This window comes from Prosopis cineraria, unplaced genomic scaffold, assembly GCF_029017545.1.
Source record: "Prosopis cineraria cultivar Desert tree isolate PC_DT_omini unplaced genomic scaffold, ASM2901754v1 PC1, whole genome shotgun sequence".
In the NCBI taxonomy this organism is placed as follows: Eukaryota; Viridiplantae; Streptophyta; class Magnoliopsida; order Fabales; family Fabaceae; genus Prosopis; species Prosopis cineraria.
In genome coordinates, this window is record NW_026555332.1 from 45,575,637 (window position 1) to 45,596,126 (window position 20,490).

The following is a 20,490-nucleotide window of genomic DNA, read 5'->3' on the forward strand; positions in this document are numbered from 1 at the left end:
TAGTAGATAGATAATTCTCTCTGAAACCAGGCAACACTATGAAGTTATTTTACCTAGGGCAAGATGAATGAAAAAGAAGTTTCGTTTCAAAAATAAGACCTTTTTCCAAAATAAAGACTTTATCTCATCACATTTTGGACATAAACTAAGATTCCGTCAAACACAGAAATAGAGATTACTAGGAATTGAATTCAAGATCCCAAGGTCCAATAATATTGTCTGTTCCACATTCCCAACTTTACAGCAAAAACTACTGCAATCAAATAAGGAGAGAAGTCATTCATATCGGCTGAACAGATAACCGCATGACCTGCGAACACAGACATTGCATGGATAAAAGGAATATGCTAAAAGCGTTTCGTAACATAGAGACTGGAAAAGGAATAAACCCGAATCCCATCAGTTACCTACAAAACTATTAAGAAGCTGACAAATGCACCGCATAACAACAAAAAGAAACAGTCAAAAATTACAGATACAAATGGAAATAACGAAAATTTAATAGGAAAATCAGGGTTTTACATACAAAATCGCGCTGAAAAACTAGGCTTATGGGGAAAAGAATGTAACTTATCTATATACACTAGGCTAAGGTTTGAAAATCACATCCAGCCTTGCTCAAACTAATATACTCTAGTTTCAATCTTTTTTTGATAAGCTGGGTCCCCATATACGAATTGTATGATCATCACTGGCAGATGCCAACATTTGTGGTCTTCTAGGGTTCCAGCTGACACAATTCACAGTCATCGTGTGCCCAGATAAAACCTCTATTGGTTTTGAGTTCCGGCGGTTCCAAATGTAGACCTGAGTCCATTGGATCCAATATTTGTTAGTTTCTACTTTCTATAGCTAGCTGCAAGTAATTAGCCAATTCTGAAGGAAAGAAATACCTCTGAATTCTCGCTACCGCTGGCAATGAATGTGCTATTCAATCCACCAAAGCATGACCTTATCACATATTTGTGTTGCTTGTGGCCCTTGTACCTCAATGGCTTATCCCATTCCCCACCCACATCCCACATATGAATCTCCTGGCTGTTCAAATTGACGATGAAGAATTTGCCATCTCCTGAAACTGTAAGGGATGTGATTGGGTGTTCCTCTGAAATGACTCGATCTATATTCGTCCCCAAATGCAAAATCCGAATCTCTTTTTCCATGAATACGGTGATAAGGTACTGCCCATCTGATGTAACAGCAAGATCTACAACTTTAGGCATCCTAACTCCTCTCCAAGCCTTTAGCTCATTTCCATCACAGTCCCACATGCAGATGCCCTTTTCAGGGTCGGAGCTGCCACACACAATATGCTTTGAGTTGGGAAACCAGGCACATGAGCTCACAACGAAGCCATGACTCCCAAATGTGTGCTTGCAAGTACCTGTTTCAACATCCCACAGCTTCAAGACTTCTGCATTCCCACATGTGAGCAACTTAGTGTCATCAGGACTCCACGCCACGAAAGATACAGGACTTTTGTGACCTTGTAGTGTGTGTTTCAGTGTCAATTCTCCATCTTCCAGCACCTAGTACAAGTGATCCAGAACATTAGAAAACAAGTGCCTTCAATGTTCCCCACTTCCACATGCGCACTTGACGGGTAAAACTAATAATCCAATACTAAAGTTTTATTTAGTTCTTACAGGTTAACTTCATTACATAAATACATCCAGAGGCAGCAAATAAGCAGGAGTGCGCACCAAACTGACTCAATACTCGACAAACTAACAGTTAGAAATATTTGGGGAAAAAAGAGTCGGTTCTCAGGTTGCATGAAACAAAATAAACTACGCTATACAAGTCTCTTGGCTCAATGGCATCCAAACCCCTTTAAAAAACGGAGGTTGTGGGTTATATACCCCATATGGTGAAGGGATGGGTGTGTGAGCGTGATAAGCATGTGTGTTATCCTTCCCTATGGGGGAAAGGGTAGCTGGGTAGGTAAGTTGATGTGTATGGGTGTTTGTATTTAATCCATTTAAAAAAAAAAAAAAGACCAATATAGAATATCAAAACCCAATCTCATGAAGCCCATGAATATTTTGATTAAAAAGACAGTCTGAAGAGAACATACGGAAATTCCCAAATAATATTTTATGTTAACTTATTTGGTTAAAAATGTGCTCCATGCTCTACTCCTAGGCTTCACTTGTATTTACTAAGCAAGTGGCATTCCTTTTAAGGGAGCAAATCCACTTCACTTTAACCATAAAATTATGTGATCAATTACAGTGATCAGGATAATGAGAATAGTTTTGGGTCCAACTAGTCCTGACAGGTCAATTATTCACGTAAACATCAACAATAAAGTTCAAAGGGCAGAAAGGGTCCCATTTGGATAAGTAGTTCCCCAATCCTCTCCCCCTTTATATCACAAGTATTTTTCAGCCTTTACGTGCATCAGAAAAACTAAAATCTGCCACAATAAAACTTTACTAAACTAAAATCTCCACCATACAAATAGTATAATTTCCCTTGAAATAGCTACAGGGAAGGCAATAAATTTGGAGCACCAGAATTCACGCCATTATGGTCTGGTCTTTAAAATGGGCTTAGCCAGCTGCCTAAACAGATGAAGTACCAATCATTTCTTTCCGGTAAAACTAAAATCAATGCAGGACATTCCCAATATACATTATAATTTCTTCCTCTATTGGGCTAAGAGTTACGCTCTTTAATAATTTACACATTATACACTAGTAAATGCAGTTATTCTGCCCTTGCAAATAGAGCAATATTTTAGTTTAACTAGAACCAAATAAACTTTCAACAGATTTTAAACTTTTGATAAATGGCTTCATCTAATACCCCCCACGTGCAAAATTCATTTCCCTTCAGCTTATATATGCCAAATTATCATCCAATATTGGAAAGGCTCAATCAACAGCTGCTTCAATCTACAGTCTCTTAAATAAAAAAGAAAATATTATGGACCAAAATTATCCTCACATTGGCAATAAACTAAGAGGCCTTGCTGCAATTCATGATTTGTGATTTTCTCTATAATGATTGACAAATCAAGTGCACTCATGAATTGGAAAGATGTATTCTTATTCTTAGGGTTCTCCACTAAAGTCTATTATTATCAATTAGATTAAAAGAGGGTCAATAAATTGATGTTCCCCAGCCCTCTCACGATAACAAAACGTGTCCCAGCTGACCCACTGTAAAAATCCTAATGTGGAATCTTATGCTTTCACTCCAGCATTTGTGAAAATTCCTCTAGCCAAACAACTTAAAATAATTACACAAAGTCTTGAGATAACAAATCTATTGTGATGCATACATTTGAAGGAAAATGTAGAACCAACCTAACACCTTGGCAGTTACAATTCACAGCAAAACTTCAATAGAAATACATGATGTTTCCAGCCATTTTTTGCATTATCATACAGATTATGAGTTCAAACAAGAAGTTTAATTGACATTTAAGAAAGTAAGTCTTGAAAAAATCAATGGTAAAGCTAAAATATATCTTCTATGACACTGATAACGTTATACCTTCCATATGATAGCTGTGCAATCATTAGATGAAGAGGCGAGGTACTCCCCATTATTAGAAAACTGCACAAACCAAACTTCATTTTTATGCCCAGTCAAGATCTGCAGCAATGACCAACAAATGTTATCCAAAAACATACAACACATAATGTTAGAAAACTAAAAGATAAACTTCAAATTTATCTCCATGATTTTATATATCACACTCTTTTGCCACAACTAAAGCATCCATCTAGATCAATTTCTTGGCCTACGGTTCATAAGCATTAGTCCATTTTGGAATCAGACAGACAGATACTCTCATGCCAATAATTGCTATCAAGAGACAACAATGAGAAGTCTGTTGACATGCTATTATGGTACAGCATAAACCAGTCAGTCACCTAGAGGAAAAGCGGCATAGGTTGAACTATTATAGATTGTAGATACTAGAGCATAATCATTATGTTCGTTGTTCCTTTTTCTTGAGAAAAAAATTAACTGAAACCTATACAAGTGCCCACTTGACTAACTACATCCTCCCTCTGTTACAAGAAATACACCAATTATTCCTCATCTGTAATACAAATTTGGAACCACAAGAAGATGGAAGCAATGTTTCCAATTCTCCCCCTCAAGGCATCTAATGGGAAGATCATCCTCTATCACAAAATTGATAGAAACATAGTAGACATCCTAACCAAAAGGGGTTAACATGGTTAAAACTTGAACCAACAAAATATGTATGCGCAATATGTAATCATTTTTTCCATAATAATCAATGGAGAAGATATTTTTTTCCCACAAAAAATAAAGCAACATAGATATATGATCTGAATCACAATGAAAAGGTAATTTAGGAAGACCCTTCATCTAAATTTCAAAGAAGCATGATGCATACTATATATATATATATATATATATGTAACTATTGAATAAACAAAGATCATGTGTAGAATTAATAATAGATATTGATTATTTGATTTTAAAATGGCCTGCATCCAGTAAAATGAATCCAATTTATACAACAGAAAGCAAATAAAATAAAACAAATTCTTTTAAAAGATCAAATAAATTCCTGCATTTGTCTGATAGATCCTCTTGAAAAAATAGCCATGCTATCTTGCAAGCAGTCACAATATTCAGAGCCAACTCACCTGAGTGGTTTCAGTAGGAATGTTATCCCGACTACAGCAATGGTCCTCATAAAGTGAAATTGGATCTGATGAGCTATGATACATACAAGAATCAGTCCAGGCAGTCAGAGTAGCTTCTACTAAATGCTCCAGCCTTCTTTCAGGTACTGTAATTGGAGGAGGGATCAATTTCTCCAAGTCAGCTAACAACTTTCTTCGCAAATCATGGACAATGGATCCATCTATCAAACCTAACTCCGTATCCTTCAAGGAAAGCATGCTATTGGCCAGGCTGTGAACCTTGCATTTGTCCACATGTAATGAAGAGACCTGATTCCTTAATACATTCAAAGCTAAAGTATCTTGGCCACAACTCAAATACTCCAGAAGACACTGTCTGAAGACAAGAAACAGAGCGGATTCTCTAGTTTCATCAATCATATCCTTCATTAAATTAAGAGTGCTAACGCAACCATCCCAATCCCCATTAAGTATTTGTGATTCAAGCAACCGAAATTCGGCAGATTTGAATGAAATACCAGATTCCAATTCCAAGCATGATGCAGACTTACTATACCCTAATGCATATAGGCACTGAATGATGATCCTCACAAATTCAATTTTTTTAATCAAGCCTTTTGAGCCAAGCACATCGGGTGAATTCTCCATTAATAGGATGCTGGAAAGCTTCAGCACGTCCAGACAATTATTGACTTCTATACTCAAACGACGCAAATTCCCTTCAGCTGGCATGAACCTAAATCGAATATTGATTCATCAGCACAGTTCCCGCCCTGTAAGAACACAGCTATGGAGAACCTTAACGCGAAAACCTGAGACTTTGGACTTCCCAAACTCTCAAAAGAGCCTGCCAATCATAAGAAATAGCGAGGGGCTCGAACAGATGATATACAACAGACAATAAACCTAACTCTGAATATCGTAACGACCCTGAGATTGGAAATTCGGAAGGGAAGAACAAAATCCTCTCAACCCAAATTATCAAAATTATTCTTCAATGAATCAAGAAAATCCGCAAAATAAACCCTAGATACTAGAAAGAAACGATCACGAGCTACCGGCAGCAAAAAATGTGAAAACAGCTCTATGCTCGCAGTGTTACAAAACAAGTCAAGTTTAACAACACAGAATTAGAAAGCATAAAAGGCATAAGCACTAGAGATTGAGAAGAGGATGAAGGGCAGAACCCATAACATAAATTGAAAGAAGAATCCATGACAGTAGAATCCAGATAAACTAACCCGAGTGGGTAAGAGCCGAAAGGGGATATACCCATGAACGAGAGAAGGGTTGCAGTGAGGCGAGTGGACGAGCATGCAAAACAGAAGGAAGAGGCTGGGTTCATGGAAGAAACAGAGCAAGTGTTTGAAAGAGGCCAACAGAGAAACCAGGGCGTTAGTTTTGCTCTTCAACGGAGGAAAAAATTAGTGTTGTTAGAAAGGATACGATGCCATTGGAGGGACGCAGAATGGAAAAGTGGAAGATGAAGGAGTGAGGAAGGATTGAAGGGGCCAGATCTTTAGCACGCCGTTGTCCCTTACTTGCAAGTTTCGCATTGTAAAACAGCCTAAGGTTGCTTCTTTTATTTGTAGCCTCACCTCTCTGTGGACGACAGTTTTTTTGTTAACCGGGTCGGATTCATAGTGCTAGCGAGCTGCAACATTTGGATCCACCGGCACTCCGGCACCGCCAAAGCCAGGGACTGGGCTTGGTTAGGGGTTAGCTGTTTGTATTTTTTTAATAATTATTTTCATTTAATAATAGTTAAGTAAAAAAAATTATACTCTAAGGTCAATTGTGTATTTTTCATTATAGCAGAATTGGAAAGGTCTCCCCATATTTATTTAATTTATAGACAATAGATTATTACTTATTAATTTTAAGTTTAATTGATCATCATATCATCATCTATACTGTAAAGTATAAACTCTGTCACTGCTGATCTATTGTTGTTTCAACATTGACGGTGGAGTCCAATTTATTTTTTTTCCATTTATTGTCAAACAGAAATATAAAAAAAAATGGGGGGAAGTAGGGACTTGGTGGATAAAAATAAAAATATGCACCAATAGTTTAAAAAAAATGAGTCCAAGATCTATCATTAAAAAATTTGGTGTGAAATCTGCAGTTTAGTTAATAAAATTTATTTACATATGGTGAAAAAATTTTGTTATATAATTTCTCATTTATAGATGTTAAAATTTAAATCAGGATTCAAAAATAATAAAATTTTTATATTTTGCAAGATGACGTAAAATCAATAATAAAAATTGATGGTGAATATAAGATTCTTATAAAAAATAATAACCATTGGATATGCAATAAAATTATAAATTTTAATTCATACAAAGTATAAAAAGTAATTTACTTAAAATAAAAAATATAAATAAAATTAATTTACTCAAAATAATAAATTTTTAATAAAATAATTTTTATTTTATATGTATGAGATTATAAATTGTAGATAAAATATAACGATAATTGAAAAATTATAAAATATAGTATTTCATTGTTTAAATTTAAATATCAATCATATACTCGTCTTGGAATAGTGAATTATTCTTTGTATAACAAAATTTTATACCATTTGTGTAAAAAGGAGACAATTTGTTGTACATATTCTTAATATAGATGAGTACGCTGCTTATGTTTTTACTATCCATAAGAATAAGAAATTCAAAAAATGCAAGTTGTTATTTATGAAATAATATAAAATAAAATTTTATTTTAAAATAAAAATTGTACGGGGATAAAAAAATTAGTTATATAAGTTCTCCTTTGTAAATATTAAAATTTATATCAAGTGTAAAAATTTATATCCCTCTATTTAAAAATGTAAAGCATTTTTAATTAAATTTTATCCTCAATGAAGTAGTTATTTACTTTCAAAACTAACCATATCTTTTTATATTTACTCCTATTAAACACCCTATAATAAATATAAAGTCATTCATTAATAAAATACTTTTAAAAAAGGACAATAATTACACCTTAAAAGATTAAAAATATCTTATATTTTTTAACATTTAATTTTTAAAAAATATCTTATATTTTTAACAGAAAGAGTAAGATTTTTTTATTTTAAAAGATCATGTAAGATCTATAATAAAAATTGATAGTGAACATAAAATTCTTATAAAAATAATCAGTGTTAAATATGCAATGAAATTATAAATTTTATTCAAACAAAGTACTAAATAAATAAAATTAATTTACTCAAAATAATAAATTTTAAAAAATAATTTTTCTTTTAATTTTATGTGCAAAAGATTATAAATTGTAAAATAGAATATAAAGCTAATTGGAAAATTATAAAATAGAATATTTTATTGTTTAATAAATTATTTTTCATACTTCACAATGTGTAAAGTAACAAACTCTTTTATTATTTGTGTAAAAATAAAACAATTTGTTGTACATGAATATTGTGGACCGGAATAAGAAATTCTAAAAATGCAAGTTGTTATTCATAAAATAAAATTTTATTTTTAAATAAAAATCATATGGGGATAAAGAATTTAAATTTTTACAGGGATAACACGGCCTAGATAAAAAAACTTAATGTATATTTATTATTTTTATGGAATAACAAATCATAAAATAATTTGTGTGAAAATAGAAAAAGTTTTTATTCTTTCACCAAAAAATCAAAAACAAGTTTTTGTCCATATTTTTCAAATGCATAGGATAGAAATTTTATTATTCTATTATTTATATCTAAAAGTATATCAAGGTTTGAAAACCTATGAAAACATTCATGTGATTATGTCCTTCAAATTCATTATATAATGTTAATAATTTATCTTCTATTGCGCATTTAATCTTTTTTTAATCATTGTATTGATTGCAATGTACGTACACGAGATTGATAAATAATATTATAACATAGAGTTATAAATTACTCCCTCTATTTTAAAATATAAGGTATTTTTTAAAGAGTGAAATGTTAAAAAATATAAGACATTTTTAATCTTTTGAGGTATAATCATTATATTTTTTTAAAAGTACCCTTATTGATAGTGACTTTATATTTATTATAGAGTATTTAATAGAGATGAATATAAAAAGATAGAGTTAATTTAAAAGTAAGTAACTACTTTATTGGGAGTGAAATTCGATTAAAAATACCTCACATTTTTGAACGGAGAGAATATATCATTTTCTTAATTTACAACTATTTTAACTAGGATTTATATAAATAGGATAAATTGGCCCTTTAGGCAAAAAAATTGTGTATCCAAAAAATATGAATCAAATTTTTAAAAATTTAAAAGTATAGTCAGTTCACGTCAATATATAATAAGTTTATTATTTATTTATAAGAGTTTTATCATTAAAATTTTATAATGAGTTTGTCATTAATGTACAACGATATATCATTGACAAATATAATAAACTGGTCATAATACAAAATATAATAAATGTTGGACTGTTTGCTTAATTTACTCCTATAACATGAATTATATCTACAAAAGTCTTTAGATAAACAATATTATAACATAAATTATAATTTATCATTATAGTACATGTTTAAATTTTCTTAAGGTGATACATGGGACAACAAAACTTTGTCCAAGAAAGGAACTTCAAACAATTTTTTTGCCAAAAAAAAAATTGAGCTATTAAGTATGTTAATATTTAAATGAAATAATTTAAAAATATTCTATTAAAATTATAAAATTTAAATAAAAATAAATATGTATTTTGTTGACTATGAGTAACCTACATCTTTTATTATATTAAATTCATATCTCATTACTTTTTTTTTTTGCATGTGTGTTTGAAATATTATTTTAGCAAACTTATGTATTTATTTTTTTTAAAATACTACATAAATAAGTCTGTATAACTAATTAATTTAAAATATGAATAAAAATTTAAAAGACTATATTAAGATTGATACTTTGATCAAACATGTGGCCTAAATTACTTAATCGTTGAATGAACGAAAATGAAAATTTAAAAATGAAAAAAAAATGTTTAAATTTTGTAGCTATTGACGATTGATTTTGAGAAAGATTTATATATATATATATATATATTTAAAAAATAAAAATGAGATTACACAAAAAGATGATAAAATTAGAATAGAAAGTGAATTTTGCCAATAGAAAGATCTGAAACTTGTTAGGCATTTAATAGAGAGAACAAATGTATACTTAATTTCTATTTGATCATGTTATCTATTCCCTCACTTCCATCTTCTATGATCCATCTTTTATTGTGTTTTCTGTTATTTGCTCATGTCTTTAATTTACCACACTTGACCACGTAATATTATCCCAAGATGAGTTCGATATTAGGCTAATGGGGATTTTTAAAAAAAGTCAGAATAGACATGGATGGACAGATGGTAGGGAAAAAATTAAGACCATTTAAAAACAAAATTCCAGACAATTTAAAAAAAAATTAGAGATCAAACAATGCATTATAATTGAATAATCAGTCTTGTTAATTTTTAGTATCAATATATATAAACTATTTATATAACTTTTGTCAAATATATCAAATTTTATATTTTTTTATATACTCCTATTATTTAACATATCAAATGTTATGTTATTTGGAATTGTTATCACATATTTTTTTAAAAAAAATTAATATAAAGTATTGGCATAACATGTTGGAAAATCTTTTAGAAAATCTATTTCAAATTGTGCCCAATGATACTATTCTTAAGAGTAATTTTGACATAGTTGTCAAAGCTTTCCATAATTAAGTGAAACCCTCTATAAAATAACTAAGATGATAAAATAGTAAAAATTACATAATAACTTAAGAGAAGCACGAAAAGAGGGAGAAGGAAAAAGTGCCCAAATACTAAGGATAGTGGCTCCTACTATGTGATCTGCGCTACCTTTTATGGGCAAAAACCAATGAACATTGGGCAATTATCACTTATTAATGACACATTAATGCAATTAAAATGATAGTTATAGAGAATAATGGCATTTAAATTATAAGTTATCGAATAAATAGATTTAAATAATAATTAATATTATTAATCAAAATAAAAAGTTCTTTTGAAATATCGTTAAAATAATTAAAATATCCAACAACCCTACATACTTCAAAATGAATTTACCAATTGAATATGTTACTACGTTTGCTAGGAATTTATTTTATTTATTTGTTGCATAACTTATTTTAGTTAAGGCATGAGAGCTATTTGAGAAGATGTATGTGAGATTTAATTACTGGATATTTGTTGAATACATGCAAGTTACTGTTAATACAATTTTAATTTTTCTAATTGCCATTCGATATGAAGGGGCTATGTGCATATGGGTTTACAAGTTTAAAATTATGAGAAATTCTAATTTAATTAAGATATGAGGAGATTATATGGCAAGATTCTAATTTAATTAGAATTATTATTGACAAGACCAATGTTTCAAAACTCAGACCGAACGTTCTGACTATCATCCTCTCAATAAAACAACTTGGTTCAACTATTTGGACCATATGAGCATTTGGATCGGATTGACCCGAGTTGACCTAGGTGGATTTAAGAGAACTGAAGTTGACCTGAAAACTAAAGTGGGTCAACCCGGTCCAAGCTTAAAAATGAGAGTTTAAATGATGATTATTTCTCTGTTAAACTGAAAGACAGTGATGAAGCAGAACTTGAAAACAATTATTTATAGCAATTTATTCATGTTGATGTTGTTGATGACATTAAACAAGGTAGTGAGAGTGGTTTAAATGTCGTAAAAAAATGGTCTAAGTATTTGGAGATTATTCCTGTGTCTGGACAATGCGAAAAGAACATTGGAGATGTAGTGTCCAATCTAGAAGATGATGATTTGCATGAAGAGTATGAATCCAATAAGGAAGAAAACAAAAATGTAGAACTCTGAGTAGATAAGTAAGGTTGCCCTTACTAATTTACTATAATCTTCCAAAATTAAGATAATCAAGGGTTTAACCCTAATATAGATGACCAGATTTGTAAAATTATACAAATGTGATCCTAATTTTTCATAATTTAAAATACTCCCATGAAATTCTATCATTCACAAATCAGAGCTTAAAACATATGCAGAAGTATGGAATCCAACTCAAGTTAATGCATTTGCAAAAGTAGTGTAAAAGCATTAGTTTTCAGCTAGCACAGCACATGGGTCGTAGCTGAGGCACCATGCACCTTGACACATTACATGAATTTGAGAGCATTTTGCTATCAATGGTAGCACCCAAAACAAACTTTTAAAGTATCCTATTTTTTTGTCTGGCATCCAATTAAGGTGATCTAGGTATTTATGGAGAGATTTCTTCTAACTCTTGCTAATGGCACTAATTTCACATTCAGATCATTTTTCTATTAAAAGTTGGACACTCTTTACAAATAACTTTGCTTTTTCACACAAACACACAACTAGGCTACCCAAACCATAACACAAGTGCTAAAAGCCTACGCTAACCCTTATACCACACTCAATGTATTATTATAAACTCATGCAACACACCACAGTCATTCCAACACACATAATTCATAATTTCAACACTCAACTCCTTCATTCACAAAAACATGAGAGGGAGTTAACTTTGCATAAATCCATCAAGCATTCAACCATGAAAAACTAATTACATAATATCCTACTTACACTAGTATTTCAGCCTTATAAAACTTTACAACTCCAACACAAACAAATTTAGGGCACAAAATACATTCAAAACATCAATTTATGAGTGCAAGTAGTCTTAAGAATCACGTGAGGTCCTAGTTGGCAAGATTAACAATATTCAAATACATATAATTTAAATTAAGAGGCCTATAAGTAAGATTTACTTATACATTTGATCATTTTTCCCAATCCTAAACAAATGGGCTAGGCCCTATAATATTGAAGAATAAGGGGTGAGTATAACCATTTAGTAGCCAAGGTTAATTTAGCTTATACAATTATATATTAATTAATTATAGATGTAAATGACAGTAATTTTACACTCATTATATGCACATATTTCAAATATAGCCTCAATCACAAAAATAACAATCATGTGACTGGGCACGCAACATATGGCATCAAAAATATTTTAAAAATGCACATCTTGGGATCGTAATAATAACAACTATGTGGCCGAAAATAGAATGTATGTTCAATGCTAATATTATGCCCTCCTGATACCTTCAACATAAAACGGGTAGTTATTTGGTGGCTACATCTGCTACTCGAATTAACACAACCTTTTACTCATAAGGATTTGCTAGGCCAGGGTGAGCCTACTCATTTATGATCCACAATTTTCTCCAATACTAATAACCATGGGGTGTCGTACTCCTAGCCTCTTATGAACTGGTGGAGACTAATTAGATTCAAGTCCCTCGAATAACAAGTGGAATAGTCTCAAATCAACCATTAAACAATGACTACCTTCTAATTCCAATAGTCAATGCCAATGTAAGCTTCCGATTCCAACAATAAGCTGCCATTACTATATGGATTTATCAATCTACTCCTCTCCTTATAGGTGAACTCTTGTCTTAACGATTATGCTCACATACTAACAAGTTGTATGCTATTCAACAACATTAATCACCTCATATCATGTTTACATAATTTTCTTTCTCTACTATACTCCACATACCAGACATCACATATTTATCATTTTCATAATAACATGCTCTCACTCATCATTATTAATCACATAAATGTAAACATGCATATCCTTATCAATCATCCAAGCAATGTTACACATATATTACATCACATTGTCAAAATTTGCATTAATGAGCCCACAAACACCCAACAAGTTCTAAACAATTTCATTCAACAAATAATTAATTAACATATAACTATACAAACTAAATTTTTTTTCCCAGTTGCTTCAAACCTTTGAGAGGTCAGATGTTTACCCTTCAAAACATAAACTCCCAAAGCTTCTTCTTAAGCCTAAATAATGTGAAAATGGTTAATCTACAATGAATTCACAAGGATATCATCATTATCCCTTACTTGAACAAATTTTAACATTCTAACTCCAATTCTCTTTTTTTTAATCAAAATTATAAATTCAATCCCAATCATACCTATTGGATTTACTAAGTTCCAATAACCCACATTATCATAATTAAGCCAATAATCCACCATTAATGGCTATTTAACACTCCCTACCAGCATCATAATTGTAAAATTCAGACATTAATCTCCCTTACCAACCAATGACCCACAAAACCACTTATGCCATGTTTAAATACTTTAAACAACTCCCATTAACTCTACCCAAGTTAACGAGTTTAGACCCATGGCTCATATGGAGTGAAAATCATCATCCTAACTCAAATCCTAACTTTAATCTTCAAAAAAATAGAAGGAAAGGGAAGAGAGAAGCTTAATATACTTACTTTTAGTGCTAGAAGGCTAAAATATCTCTAATGGTCTTCAAGATTATGTCTTAGCAGAGCAAATACCATGCCTTTCATTTTATCCTTTTTCTTTGCTCTGATTTTCTATCTAGTCTATGTGTTCTTTATTAGAAAATTTAACCATGCTCCACGACGGATGGCATAAAATCACTCCCTTCAAATTTTTCTTAGTTTTGACACCTAGGTAGCTCGACTTCACTTGGACCCGAATCTAAAGCGAAAATCACAACCAAATACACTTATTAAGCCTCTATAGCCATACACCATATCAATAAACTTAATTACCCTAATTGAGCTTTGTTAATCGGGTTTAAATTTCTATGATGTTACAAAAAGGCTAAGAAGGAACTCAAAGTACAATCCTAATAAGATGACTTTACATATTCCAAGTTTATGATTGCAAATATATGGTTTCATATTTGGTATCGTAAAATTTAACTCATTCGTGTATAGGGCATAAATATTGAATTGCAACTTTTTTATTGAGCTTGATGCTAAAATATTTTATTGTTGATTAAAAGCTTATTGCTAGCTTTGCAATTGGTCTTCTACTTAATCAAGAACTAGTTTTTAAGAGGAGGAGACAAGTGGGAGATATTAAATGAAGTTGGCTTCCCTCCATTGAGGAAAGCCTCCTTTATCTCTCCGCTGAGGCAAAGGCAAATCTAGATCGTCCAGATTTAATATTTTTAATTTTTATTTTTAATAAAATAATATATATATATATATATATAAATTATAATTTTTTAATAAATATACTTTTCAATCTGACAATTCAGGTTTAATATAGATGATCCAAATTTAATATTAAAAAATTAAATTAAATTTTTAGATATATTCTGAAAATTGCAGATATATTTTGAATAGGACAATAAACTTATTAAAAAATTTTAATGTTAAATTTGGATCATTCATATTAAATCTAGACGGTCAGATTGATAAGTTTATTTATTAATTTTTTATTTTTTTTTTATATTTTTTATTTAAAAATAAAAAAAATATGAAATATGGACAGCTTAGATTTGCCTCTACCTCAATGGAGAGGTAAAGGAAGCTTTCGTTAGCAGAGAGAAGCCAACTCTATGTTAAATATGAAAAAGGTGTTTGAAATATTTTTTAATAATTATATGGCAATAATTAGAAAAAATGATAATAAAATCCCTTTTGAATTATATAAATGACAATTTAGTCCCTCAAAATGTTATAATTTCACTAAAGTCTCTAGGGACCTCTTTGTCAATAAATTTTAAATTAAAAAGACTATTTACCCTTTATTGATAAATTGCGATTTCTTGTTCAATTGTTATGATTCTTTAAATTGAAGGTGTGATTCTTAAAAAAAAACGGTTGTGAATGGGTTTATTATCTTGATAACTTATTTTTCAATAATAGAAATTACATTTGATAGATTTTGATTTCTTGTACAACTTTTGAAATTCTCATAATAAAATTTGTTATTCCTTAAATAAAAATTATGATTGTTTTTCAATAACAAAATTACATTTGATAAGTTGTGATTTTTGGTTCAACTCTTATGATTTACAAAATAAAAGTTGTGATTAGGGTTTTTTATTTTCAATAAGTGTAAAATAGTCTTTTATTTTAAAATTGATTAACACATAGGTTCTTAGCAGCAAAAGTGATAAAAGAGTAATAACAAAACTCATCTCGTTGCATAATAATATTAATTGCAATAACTAGTCTATCTACCTATTTTACATTCTATTACTTTCAGTACAAAAAGAAAACTAGAAGACAAAGTAGTCCACTTACCTACTTTATTACATCTTGCCATTTTCAATCTAATAGTCCCACATATCCTTATACAATAAAAACCCTAAATGTTGTCAAAAAAGTATGAATGATAGCCACAAGATACAACATGATCTTTAAGCTCTTCAAATCTCTCTTCAACCTCTCAATCTCTTGCTTTATGATCTCATTCTATTGCTCCAAATTTCTCATCTCAATTTTAAATTTGCTTAATCTCTTTTGTCTGTCTTTATTGATAGTGGATTTGGATAAGAAAGGAAAACAAAAGGATACATAAAACAATAAAGTCAATTGTTATGGAAACATGTTTATAATGACATGTGTAACATCCTTGATTTTTAAATAAGATTAAATAAGCTCAATCAGATTAATTGAGTGTGTTAGTGAGGTGTGTGGCCAGAAAGGCCTAATGGGTATTTGGTCTCATTTCAACCCTAAACGCTGGTTTGAAGAAGAATCGGGTCACTCAAGAATGAAAGAGGGAGATTCTGTGCCATACGTTGTAGCTTGTGGATAAGCCACAGTGGCACATGTATGGCAACATGCTTAGGAGAGGCTTTACGTGCTATGTGCCACAGTGCATTGTGCATTCGCTGTGGCGCATGGTCACTTTTATGATATAATAAGTCACAAATCTGATGCAGCAGAGAAGAGAATAAACAAAGAACCCGAAAGAGCAGTAAAAGAGCAGAACAAGGGTTTGGAGAAATTGAGTGTTGAGAGTATTTTGGATCTCCTAAATATTAAAAGTAAGCTTTTTACATTTAAATCTTTCTCTCTTCTTCCATTTTCTTGATGATAGAAGTTAGGATTTGATTGATAATGATAATTTTTGATCCATAGAGGCTATGGGTCTAAACCTATTGACTTAAATAAAGTTAATAGGAGTAGATTGAGCTAAGTAAACTTAATATTTATGATTATATGTTGATTGAAGATCAAAGGATATTAAATGTCTGAAATTCTCATAAATATAATAGTTGGGAACAATATAATTTCATTAATAATTATTAAAGAGCTCAATGATATTCATGAGGGTTAAAGAAAGCTAAGAAACCCTATGGGTACTTTTATGTGAACTAGGATTGAATCTTGAGCATGAAAAAGTGTGGAATTATTAGTGAAATTAGCTCAAATGTGGATATTGATGATTTGCATTGTAAATGCTTGTAGAATGGCTATCATTGGAATCATTTAAGTTTCTTGAAAGCTTTAGGAGTGAGTATTTAAGAGGTGAAACCTTTGACCTCTCAAAGGTTTGAGATAACCGGGGGAATTCTAACTTAACTTTTATGTGTTTATTAGTTATTGATTGATAAATGATGATTAAATTATGTGAAATTGATTGAAATACAAATGTGGTTGCTTTGCTTGAAAAAGCCCACTATGAAATAGAGAAATAGAGATTTAATATCATTCAATTATTTTAAAAATTGTCAAGTTCAATGATTGTCAATGTGTGGGGTACTATGATTATGAAAATAAGAGTTTAATGATTTGAGTGATAGAAGTTCAATGATTTTAAAATGTATGGAGTTCAATGATTGTGAATGTGTGAGGTACAATGATTTTGAAAATTGGAGGTCAATCACTTGTGTAACTTGGAGTTCAATGAGAATGTGTTTAAGAAGTTCAATGATTTACAAAATGGTGGAATTCAATGAAATTAGTTATATAGAGCACTTTGAATTAAATTAAATATAAATTTTGCATGAATATGCATTGCATGATTTTGATAGGCGGGAGTTTATCTAGAAAGAGGAGTAAAAAATTAAATTCACATGGTAGGGCTCCATCTTAGTAATGGCTTGCCGAATTGATTATATTCATATTGTCTTACCTGTTCAATAAGGGACTATCCTACTGGTTCAACAAGCGACTCGAACCTAGTTAGTTATCTACTGGTTTAATGAGGAAGCTAGTTTAGGATATATGACACCTCATAGTGTGAGAAATGGGGGAAATCATGTTTTATAAGTGAGTTGGATGTGCCTTAGCTGAGTAATCCCCTTACAAGTATTTAGGCTAGGAAACTCATGGATTATAGACTATCCCATTATATTATAGCCCACGGTTTCATGTCAGAGAAATAAAGAGGATATAAAGGAGGTGTGATCATATATATAGTGAGTAAGGGCATATGGTTGTCTTTATTATGACCCTAATGATGATAATCATGAGTTGAGTTTTAATCACTTTCGAATATATGTCAATGAATTGTGTGATAATCTTTCCTTGATATGAAAATTACTAAAAAGCTTTATTTTCCAAGTATGTGCTATTATGCTTGGAAGTGTAAATATATATTCTCAAATGTTTTTCATGGTTTGAAGAATTTTTTATATATGCCACTTACATTTAAACTAATCGATATGCATTAATATGTGTTAGTTGGACTTTAATTATTGAGTGGTTGTACTCACCCTATTATCTTTAATATTTCAAGGAATAGGTTAAGAGAATTAGAAAGAAGAAAGCTCTCAAAGGCTTAAGACTGCGGTCATATTTTGTATGCCTCTTTATTTTTTAAATCATTATATGCATTTGACAATTTAAATTGCCAACCAAGTTTTATCCATTTTTGATTCTTACTTGCATTATATGTTTATGAGTTATAAATATATTTTGGGCCCTAAGGAGTGAGTTGAGGTTATGTGATACATGTGATGGGGTCAAAATACTAATACAAGTAAGAGTATAGCATATTATGTGTTGATTATAGATTATTTGATGAAAATGTGCTTAAACCTCCTTGTTTGTTTTTTAGGTTAAGGGGTTAAGTAGTGAAATGGTGATCTATAAATGTTTGTTGTGATATGATTCATTACACAAGTTAGTTTTGATATTCTATATGTGGTCAAATGGGTATCAATGGCTAAAGGCTTATATGGTAAATGGTTTGGGCACTCAGTTTTGTGAAATTTGTAGAAAAAGTATAAGTTTTAAAAAGAGTGTTCAGATTTCAATTAAGTAATAATTTGATCATTAAATTGAAGCCATTAGCTAGATCTCGGAAAGAGCTTTCCGTAGACATCTAGTTCACATCAATCAGATATCAGATGGAGAATTGGGACACGTTGAAAGTTGTCTCAAAAATTATCAAATTGACAACAGAATTTATTGTCAAAATTTTGTGCAATTGCGTTGCCGTGCAGGGTGTCACAAGCCGCAGTGCATGTTCAATGATCCATAGCACATGTTCAATGAGCCACAATGTACATCCTAAAATTTTTTCTTAATTTTCTTATTTTCAAATTCTTGTATTAATGCACTCATGTTTTGAATGATCTCACGCTTCCACTTATTTATGAACTCTAATTTATCTATTTGGAGGACTTTAAAAATGATTTTAGTTTTGTAAACTTGAGATCCTAACTTTTTTAACTATTTAAAACGTGGTATTATGTTAACTACCTTGATCCTATTTCTCTATTGCTTGGGAATTAAAGTTAATTATAGGATAGAAGGAGGAGGATGTTATAACATATAAGTTCATGTGTCAACACAGGAGATATGAAAAGAGAAAGCAAGGCAAGATATGCTTGGTGCAATGACATAGCTAAATTAAATGCTTCTAGACATAGTTGCAATGATACAACCATCCATACACAAATATATTCATATCTCAATTATAGTAAAAAGACATAAGAGAATCTTAAGGGTTTCAACTAATTACCCCTTCACTACCAACGATATCTTTTAGGCCACATATTTAGCACAAATAGATATATCATTTTTTCCTAAAAATCATTCTGACAACTCTTCATCTCTTAATTACTATTTTATCAATACTAAAAGGCATTATTAAATTACTTCTTTATTGACTATAATGGTGTTTCGTAATAAAATAGAGTGTAACCAATAAAAGAAATAAAAAATAGAGTAACTCAATTCGTTATTGACACTTAAAAAAGTTTTAAAATTAGACATTAGGTAGTACTATCATTAGAAGACTATATCAAAGTCAAAAGATAGAATTGAAAAAAAAAACAAGATTAATTAAGCAAGTCCATAATTGGTTTGATTATTAAATTTTCCATCTCAATTCAGCTAGCAATGCATCCTAAAGATTGGTATCTAGAGAGAGAAAAATCAAAAGGTAACCTGAACATAATTTAGAAAGTTTGACTTCAAAAGTTCAAAGCATCCAAAATTTTTTGGTGAACAAAATTGACCTCATGCCAAATTGCTATTTCTTGTGAACATAATCACACACCCTCTCTTTGGTGAACTAAGATCCCTATCGCCATCTCGCTTTCTATGGAATGAAGATCGAGTCGAAGTCTTCTGTTGAACGAGGATCCCTAATCGCATTAGGTAGCCTTCGAACTTGCATGTGTTCGCCCTCTAAGTTTCAAAGTTAATGCTATCTAGTGCTCCGTAAATCCCCAAGGTTGAAATATCAAAAGGTTGATGTGGCTATCATCGACAACTTAAAGGGAAAAGAAAAAAAAGGCACCAAATGAACAATTAAAAGAAAATATAGGTATTAACAAAATGACTTTCCCAATATTTTTCATACGATTAAGATATGTCTAGCAAAAATATTTTGCTTTACTCTATTAAATTGATTATATGTTGTATCATATTATTAGCCTCCTTTTATAAATGCCAATATGATTTTATGGTGGTTTACAGAGAAAAAGTTTTAAGAGGAAGGTTTTTTTTTTTGCATAAGTGTTCTTTATTGTGAATAATAATTTGTTT

The 20,490-nt window shown here is 30.7% G+C and overlaps 1 protein-coding gene across 5 annotated transcripts; it reads right to left on the minus strand.

Moving 5' to 3' along the window:
- Positions 1–482: 482 nt before the first annotated feature.
- On the minus strand, positions 483–6,205 carry LOC129318716 (WD repeat-containing protein WDS homolog). Of its 5 annotated transcripts, none has more exons than XM_054963646.1 (5): positions 5,913–6,205; positions 4,641–5,376; positions 3,505–3,606; positions 894–1,529; positions 483–807 (listed from the first exon to the last, which is right to left on the minus strand). In XM_054963646.1, exons 1-5 carry the CDS (start codon positions 5,954–5,956, stop codon positions 640–642), a joined length of 1,686 nt encoding a protein of 561 aa, XP_054819621.1. In that variant the 5' UTR covers positions 5,957–6,205; the 3' UTR covers positions 483–639. The 5 variants fall into 5 exon arrangements, with proteins under 5 accessions (XP_054819621.1, XP_054819646.1, XP_054819612.1 ...); XM_054963671.1 differs by having other exon boundaries at positions 4,641–5,413; XM_054963637.1 differs by having other exon boundaries at positions 5,882–6,205.
- Between the last annotated feature and the right edge of the window lie 14,285 nt (positions 6,206–20,490).